The sequence below is a fragment of the Castor canadensis genome, chromosome 11, assembly GCF_047511655.1.
Source record: "Castor canadensis chromosome 11, mCasCan1.hap1v2, whole genome shotgun sequence".
NCBI lineage: Eukaryota > Metazoa > Chordata > Mammalia > Rodentia > Castoridae > Castor > Castor canadensis.
In genome coordinates this window covers 8,549,407-8,557,230 of record NC_133396.1, presented here as the reverse complement: position 1 = coordinate 8,557,230, position 7,824 = coordinate 8,549,407, and the positions used below count along the sequence as shown (strand labels likewise).

The 7,824-nt window shown below is 48.2% G+C and overlaps 1 protein-coding gene across 10 annotated transcripts in view; it reads right to left on the bottom strand.

The window, feature by feature from the left end:
* Positions 1–4,209: 4,209 nt before the first annotated feature.
* Slc39a11 (solute carrier family 39 member 11) overlaps positions 4,210–7,824 on the bottom strand; it is a 349,955-nt gene continuing 346,340 nt past the window's right edge. For all 10 annotated transcript variants that reach the window (XM_074045239.1, XM_074045241.1, XM_074045245.1 and 7 more), the window contains 2 exons: positions 7,174–7,332; positions 4,210–5,842 (listed from right to left, as the gene is read on the bottom strand). In XM_074045239.1, the coding sequence (XP_073901340.1) occupies positions 5,764–5,842; positions 7,174–7,332 (238 nt within the window). In that variant the 3' untranslated portion in view covers positions 4,210–5,763. The remainder of the gene's footprint in view (positions 5,843–7,173; positions 7,333–7,824) is intronic.

Below are 7,824 nucleotides of genomic sequence, written 5' to 3'. Positions count from 1 at the left end.
AGAAGAATTGCATTCCAGGCTGCCAGAAGCATAAATGTAAGACTCTATTATTTGAAAAATACCTAAAGCCAAAAGGGCTGGCAGTGTGGTAGAGATCCACCTGGCAAGTGCAAAGCTCTGAGTTTAAAACCCTAGTATGATGGAAGAGAAGGGAGGGGAGGGGAGGGGAGGAGAGGAGAGGGGAGGGGATGCAATGACCATTTCTCACCAGTTTACCAAATATAACCCATGTCCACAGGAAAAACATCACTAAATCCATAAATCATTTATGTAAGAGCAGTCTCTTTTTTAAAAATTGTAACAGGCTTGTTAGGGAATGAAAAATTTTATATTTCCCATATTCAGTTCAGTAAGTATTTTCACTGAAAAAAGCAAAAAGAGGCAGGTTCCTACTGAAGAAAAGCTTTAGAAAAGCTTAAAATTATGTATGTACTAATCTTGTATCAGTTCTTTGTTCTTTTCTATAGGACACCTGCCAGGGCATGCTGGGGACCAGAACAGGCTGCACACCAACCCCTCACCTCAAGGGCAAAGAAAGGGGCACACCTCTAATACCTCATGTCTTTCATGTCGGAGGGACGGTAGCCTTAGTACCCTGGGCATCCTCGAGGGTCCTGAGGTCTCTATGCAGTCCCTGGGGACAAACAGAATCTCTTCACTTTCAAGCTGCTGGCAGAGCCCAGGCACTGGTCGCTGGGAATAGATCAGAAGGGCAGAGGGCCAGAGACAGACAGGTTCAGGGTCGCCATTTCCCAGGGCCCTCACTGGCAGCCCAGGCCTGGCCTCCTGCAATCTCCATCCCACCAGGAGGGAGACGTGTTTCATTCTTCTCCTGCAGGAGAGAGCTGCATGATCTCGTGTGTTCCTCTGTCTCAGAGCGTGCCACCACCCCTTCTCGCAGTTGCTGGCCTGGACAGTATGGGAAGATGGCAGAGAAGTGAATTCGCTGAGTGGGATTCAGCACCTCAGGCCTCCTTGCCCTGTGCCAGAAGTCAGGGTACCTGAAAGCCAATGACGTCAGAGCTTCAGGGGTGCTCACTCACAGACGCCCCTTGCAAAGCACCGTACCTAATGTTGTTTGGTACTTCTGTGTTATTTTTCTCAAGCTCCCCAAATTGTATACACTCTGGGCTTCACAGATATACCCTTGGAAGGGACAAGCTGCGAGTAACAGCTCAATGACAGTGAGGGGTCCTGGGAAGCCAGGAGTCCTGCATCTGACCACCCTCCCTGCAGTCAGGCAGGTGACACGGATAGTGCGTGGTGTCCCTTTGCAGGCAGCCTGGAGGCTTCTAAGACATAGGGCCAGCCTCGTTGCCTCCTCTCAGGGTGTTGCTCTTTGTGGGCAAAGCTGGGCCCAGCAAAAGTCATCAGCTACCCGGGGCCCCACACCCCAGGACACTGGATGCCACCACAGGGAACGTGTGCTGTAGGCAGTCAGCCTCAGTTGGGCGGTGGTGGTGGTGGTGTGCACAGCTGGATCACACCTGGGGTCAGGCTGGGTTCACCCAGGACATTAGTGAAGGAGGGAAGGGGGAGACACCAGACATTGGGGACAAGACACCTATGGCTAAGGAAGACCCTCAGGCTGGGTGGGCACAGAGGTATGCAGGTCAAATCCATGGAGCTGTGTAGAACACACCACCTTTGTGTCTTTGCTGTGCATGTCACACCCCATGTAAAAGGAAAGGGAAAAGAATAGCCCCGTGGCTCCCGTTTTCTGCCTGGTTTCAGATTCAACCAACAAGCAGTTTCTGCATCCTGCTGCCACTGTGCGGTGAAAACCCACCTGCACTGCCTGGCACCACCTCCACCAGGGAGACTTCCTGAACCTCAACTTCCTCCTGCGTAAGTGGGGATGACGGGAAGGAACTCAGTAGGATTAGAGGAGGAGGTGAGAGGCAGAGCTTCCAGCTTGGCCCCAAGACTACAGTTAGACAATGACGCCTTCATCCTTTCTTCTCACAGCAGGGATTCAGAGAATATCCCCCCATACACTTGTCATGCCAGTCACCTGGAATGAGGGTCCATTAACAGCATCACGTGGAGGGAGCAGGTTGTTTCTGTCATCAAATAATCAGAGACATGAGGCCTGAGAGGCAGTTCTGTAAAAAAATGCCAAGCAACTTAGACACTGGCAAGCTCGAGTCCCAAAGTGGTGGACCCAAGGGGCTTTCTTTGACTGTCTTCAGTGTCCTCTTACCTCCATTAAGATTGCAAACATAGAAAACTGAAGGTAAAAACTGGACCCTGAAGACTGGCTGAGTCTCTACAGCCTTTTCAAGAGGACTCAGAGGACCAGAAGGGAGTTGTATGGGAGAATTTGACAAGCTTGAGTTCTCTGAATCATCAATCCTCAAATAGCCTCCTGTGTCCCCTCTTCTCCTGTCTTCTGAAGCCCTTCATGAAGACACTACAATTCCTTCTCCTATTTAGCAGGAGTCTCCCTGAAAGAGAATGCCAGCTCCCCATGCCACTACCCTCTCTTGTCCCCAGGACTGATTGAGTTATATACCAGCAAACTTCAGAAGAGGGTGGGTGTTTCAGTCAGTATACCATTGCTATAACAAAGTGCCTGAGGCTAGAAACTGTATAAAGAAAAGAGGTTCACTTAGCCCATAGTTTTGAAGGCTGAAAGTCCAAGATGGAACAGCTCCATCAGCTTGGCCTCTGATCAGGGCCTAATGGCAGATGGCATCATAGTGGGGCACATGCAAAAGAGAGATCACATGGTGAGACAGAAGGCAGAGAGAAGGAAGGGCCAGGTTCGCTATTTTATTGCAACCCTCTCTCTTGAAAACTGACCAGGGACTGATGAGAACAACCTCAATCCTTCCAAGGGTGATGCGCCTATGACCTAAGACATCCCACTAGGTCCCTCCTCTTTGCCTGGAGACCAAGCATGCAGCACATGCACCGTTGGAGGACACATTAAAACCATAGCAGAGGAACAGTGGCAAACCTAAATCAGGGAGGGAAAGGATTAAAAGCAACATAATTTCAGGATTTTTCTAATCTTTATTCCAAAATTGGGGGAACTATATATGGGAATGAATGCTTAGGGTGCTTGATAACAATGCTGCTGATGTGAACACTTGGTGCGGATTCTGGGGTTACTGTGCTGGTGTGAAAAACTGAGGGTGGCTTCTGAGCAAGCTTCCTGCCACATACTGGTCATCTAACCCACTCAAAAAACCCCAAGACCAGTTAGCGGGGGTTGAAGTGGGACTGAGCCAGGCTGGGTAAAGTCGCATGTGTAGCTCATTCCCCATGTACCTGCTCCTGACCCCAGCAACCCAGGGGGACGCTCCCCAGAACAGGTGACCAGGAGTGGCCCAGGGGGATAGGCTGTGGAGTTACCGTCCCAATGAGGAGAGTCGGTGAAGAGTAAACCTCCCAGTGGGGCAACCCCTTTGCCTAAAGGAAAGAAGGTGCAATTTGAGAAGCTATGCCAATTTATGACCAGTGATAAATGGTCTTTTCAAAAGGTGAAGGACTTGAAAGAAGAAAGAGTGGAGGTTTAGTGACAGAGAGGTTAGGAGACAAACACATGGCTTCACCTCCCAGAATGCCCCAAAATTAGAAACATTTTTTTATTGTTGTGCTGGGTGGGGGTACACTGTAGCATTCACGAAAGTTCTCACAATGTATCAAATATCTCAAATTCACCCCTTCCATCACTCTCCTTTATGCCCTCCTCTCCCCATTCCTGGAATAGTTTCAGCAGGTATCATTTTTGCATTTACATACATGTGTTTTTTTGCTTTTTTTTTTTTTAGTACTAGGGGTTTGAACTCAGGGCCTCAGTCACTCGTCCCGTTCAAATTTAGAAACAACTGTTCCTCAACTAAAAATTCCAAATTTCCTACTGTGGAGGAAGGAGGCACTTTGTGATTAAGTGAACAAGACCATCAACTCTGTGGCGACAGTTTTTGTGGCGACAGTTTCTTTCCCCGGGGTATGTCATTGCTTTCTCAGCTGATATATGGGCAAAAGCAACCATCTTTGTGGTGGTGCAAGCCTGTAAGCCCAGCACCCAGGAGGTAGAGGCAGGAAGATCTAAGTTCATGGCCAGCCTGGGCAGCACAGTTTCTCCTTTGCTTCTTTTGTGTTGGGAGTTGGGTAGGGGAGATGTGACATGTTAGATTCCCTGCATACTGCCATCCCTGGAAAGCAGGAGCTTTGAGAAGGACTCACGTAACACAGATCTTCCATGACAGTACTCCCTTTATTGATATTAATCACAGTTACGAGGTCTTATCCAGCAGAAAGAACAATTTGCATCATGAAGAACTAAGTACAGAGACATAAAAACAAAACACACACATCCACCAACCACTGGACCAGCTCATCTCAACCAATCAAACATCCTTTGAATGTCTTCAGTTTTGATCATCAGTGCTTAGGAAGAACAGACACAGACACAGCCCAGGTGGCCACTGGAGTCTTAACAGCAATTGCAGAGCAGAAGATTCAGCCTTGGAAGCAATCGTACATGTAAACTCAAGAGCTCAGGCATTGGTGCCACAATGCCAGAATGTCTGGCTCTGGGGCAGGCTTCCTGCCTTCTTGGCAGAGCCCACCCCAAGTCCCATACACTCCTCTAACCAAGGACGCAGGCCTCAGCTTTGTTGGAAGCAGACATGACCTACCACCCCCTAGTTGAGAAGCTCTGTGAATGATAAAGTAGGTTGGTTTCTAACCTAGGTGGAGTCATTCGTGATGGTCATTTTAGAATGTTAGTTTGGCTAAACTATACTTTAAAAAGGAAATGTAAAAATCTCTCTTCTCTTTCTGTCCTTTCCCCTTTCCCATCCTACAGCCCAGTGGCCAGACTCCAACAAGGTCTGCTGCAACTCCAGGTTCCTGGTCAGGTTCTAAGTTATTAGTTAGCAGGGAAGAACCTGCTATGGATCCCAAATGTCTGTCACTCACTTGAGCTAACTTAGTGCATCCCACCAGTAGTAAATGAAGGGTGTGAGCTGTAGCAATTTGCTGGTATCCCCAAGTCTCTCAGAAAAACAAAATAATCTCATCAAGATTACTGCCTGGGGTATTTGGGAACCATAATGAACCACTCTTGGGATCCATGGGTAGCAGAGGTTGCTGGTTAAAGCACACTCTGTCCCTATTTCACAGGGCTCACTGTGTCCTAATTCCCGAATTCCCCTAACTTCAATAGTGTCAATCTTGGCCTTAAAAAAAAAAACAATGGACTAGCTGACCTCTTTCTCCCTGTGTGTGTCCCCTCTGTGGGGGAGGCAGAGGAAGGTGTACTTCTCTTTGGGCTGGCTCAGTCTTGGAAAGCAGGTTGCACGCTTATGATGCTCTGGTCCCATCTAGAGATGGGAGCAGGAGATGTACTGGCCACCTGCTCCAAGATTCTAGGCCAAAATGCTCCGGGTGTGTCTCCTGGGAGCTGGCTTCTGGGGTGACCTTGAGGAGTCACTGCTAAGTCTAGTGAGGGAGATGGAAGGTAAGAAAGAAGGTGTTTCCTTAATCTGTACGCTCTCAGCCATCCTACCAAGGAAAGATTTCATTCGGTGATCAAAACAAAAATCTGTAGTTCCATGACAACTTGAGATTCCAAAGAAAACCAGTATCTCTCTCAAAGCAAAGGAAAAAATGGTCACAGGGTAATCAGAGCTGATCTTGATAAGGAGATGAAAGAAGGGAAAGAACAAGGTTTTAATGTGAAGAGAGAGCCTCGTGGTCCTGTTGAAGCCTGGTGCTTTCTGTCCTGGGGTCTGAAGCAACTTAGGGCTAGCCCAGGCCCACGTCCAGTGACATCATCACCACGAATCCCAGGATGGAGGCCCAGGATGCCAGCTTTCCATTACCGCTAGGAAGGAAGGAGAGGAAAAGCAGTTAAGACTGAAGGCCTCCTGAGGCCATTCTCAGCTGAAGGCCCTGTCTGCAGCATCCAGGTCAAACAGCAAGTATTCTGCTATGAATGATGGTGACATTTATGAGGGCCTGCTGTCTTCAGGCAATGGACTGACTCATGTAATCCCAAACAACAACCTCGCAGGGTCAGTATCTTTATCACCCCATTTTCCTAGGGAGAGGAGGGGGAAAAGAAGCATAGAGAAAGAAGTAAGTTGTCCATGTCTCTGGAGTCCATGTTGAAACAACAAAGAGCAGCAATTATTTCTTCTTTTTTTCTTTTTGGTGGCACTGGGGTTTGAACTCAGGGCCTTACACTTGTAAGGCAAGTGCTCTACTTGTCTGGGCTGGCTTCAAACCTCAATTCTCCTGATCTCTGCTTCCTGAGTAGCTAAATTTCTTAAAGATATTATTTAATCTGACCTAGTAGACTAGCTTCAAAAGTATTCTTCTGGCACAGGCCTGTAATCCAGCTATGCACGAAGCGTAAGTAGGAGGATCTTCATTCAGCCCAGCCTGGGTTAAAAGCTCGAAACCCTATGTGCTCAGGATACGTTCTGATCAAATGAGTTCTGATGGAAACAGCAGCACACAAGAACACTTGAGAATTTCCAGAGCAAGAGAGAAGCTAGGACCCGAGGCCCACGGGCACATGCCACCTGCTACAGGTGCGAAGCCAATAGGCAAGGAGTTGGGACTCATTCTTGAAATGAGCATTTGGCAAGACACACTGCCTGTACCATCAGTCTATCCATCTGTAAAATGGGGGTGAGAGACATTGTTCCGTTCAGTACAAGATCCTGGGTTTAAACCCCAGTATCACCAAAGAAATATTCTTCTATAAAAACCAGAATGAAACAAATCGAGGCTCCCTCTCATCCACCAATGCCCTGACGCCTGGCTCATAGCTAGATAATGAGATCACTGTGGCTAATGTCTTACAGCCACCTCTCTTCTTACTTCAGCCGAGAGAGAGCGAGAGAGAGAGAGAGAGAGAGAGAGGAGAGAGAGAGTGAATATACATAAATGGCTGTCTAGTTCATCAAGAGGTCAGGGCCCCCACTTACATGGCTGCACGATATCCCCTTGTGTCTTCCCCATCTGCCCTTTCCTACGTTTCTTTCAGTTTCAGAGAGCACAGGTGAGGAGGGGGTGGGAATGACCTTGGGAAGGGGCAGGACTATCTTGGGAACAGCAAAAGAGAGGCGAATGAAGAAAGGGCAGATGTGGAGGGAACGTTTTGGGCTGGGCCTGGGGTGGGGCAGACAGGCAGGGCAAGTTCTTCACCTGATCTGGGCTTCTGGGATGATGTCATCCATGACCACGTAGACCATGGCGCCAGCAGCAAAGGCCAGGGCATAGGGCAGGATGGGCTCAGCCAGTACCACAGCAAAAGCACCGAAGAGCCCAGCCAGGGGCTCTACCATGCCGCTCAGCTGCCCGTACCTAAGGAGGGAACAAGACACAGGCTACTTCAGGGAGAGTCACACAGACATTCTGCATGTCTGGACTATTAATTCAACCCTAGAAAACAGATGTGTGTCATTCTGCATCATATCTGAGCAAGGCAGTGCCAAAGCATGTCATGGTTTTACAGTCACCTCCCGCTGCTTCCCAGCTCTAGTAGACCCCACCCCCAATTTCCCTTAGAGTTTTAACTTTCCTTCCCTGCCTTTCTTCATGACAGCAAGACTGAGATATAATTTACAGACCTTATGATCGCGCCCATTTAATGTACATATTCAGTGGTTTTTCAGTATATTCACAGGGTTGTGCAAACATCACCACTAATTCTAGAATATTTTCATCATCCCACAAAGAAACCCCATGCACATTAGCAGTCATTCCCCCCTCCTTTTTCTGTGTATTTGCTGCCTGTGGATATTTCACAGAAGTGGACTCATACCATATAAGGTCCTTTTCAGCTGGCTTATTTCA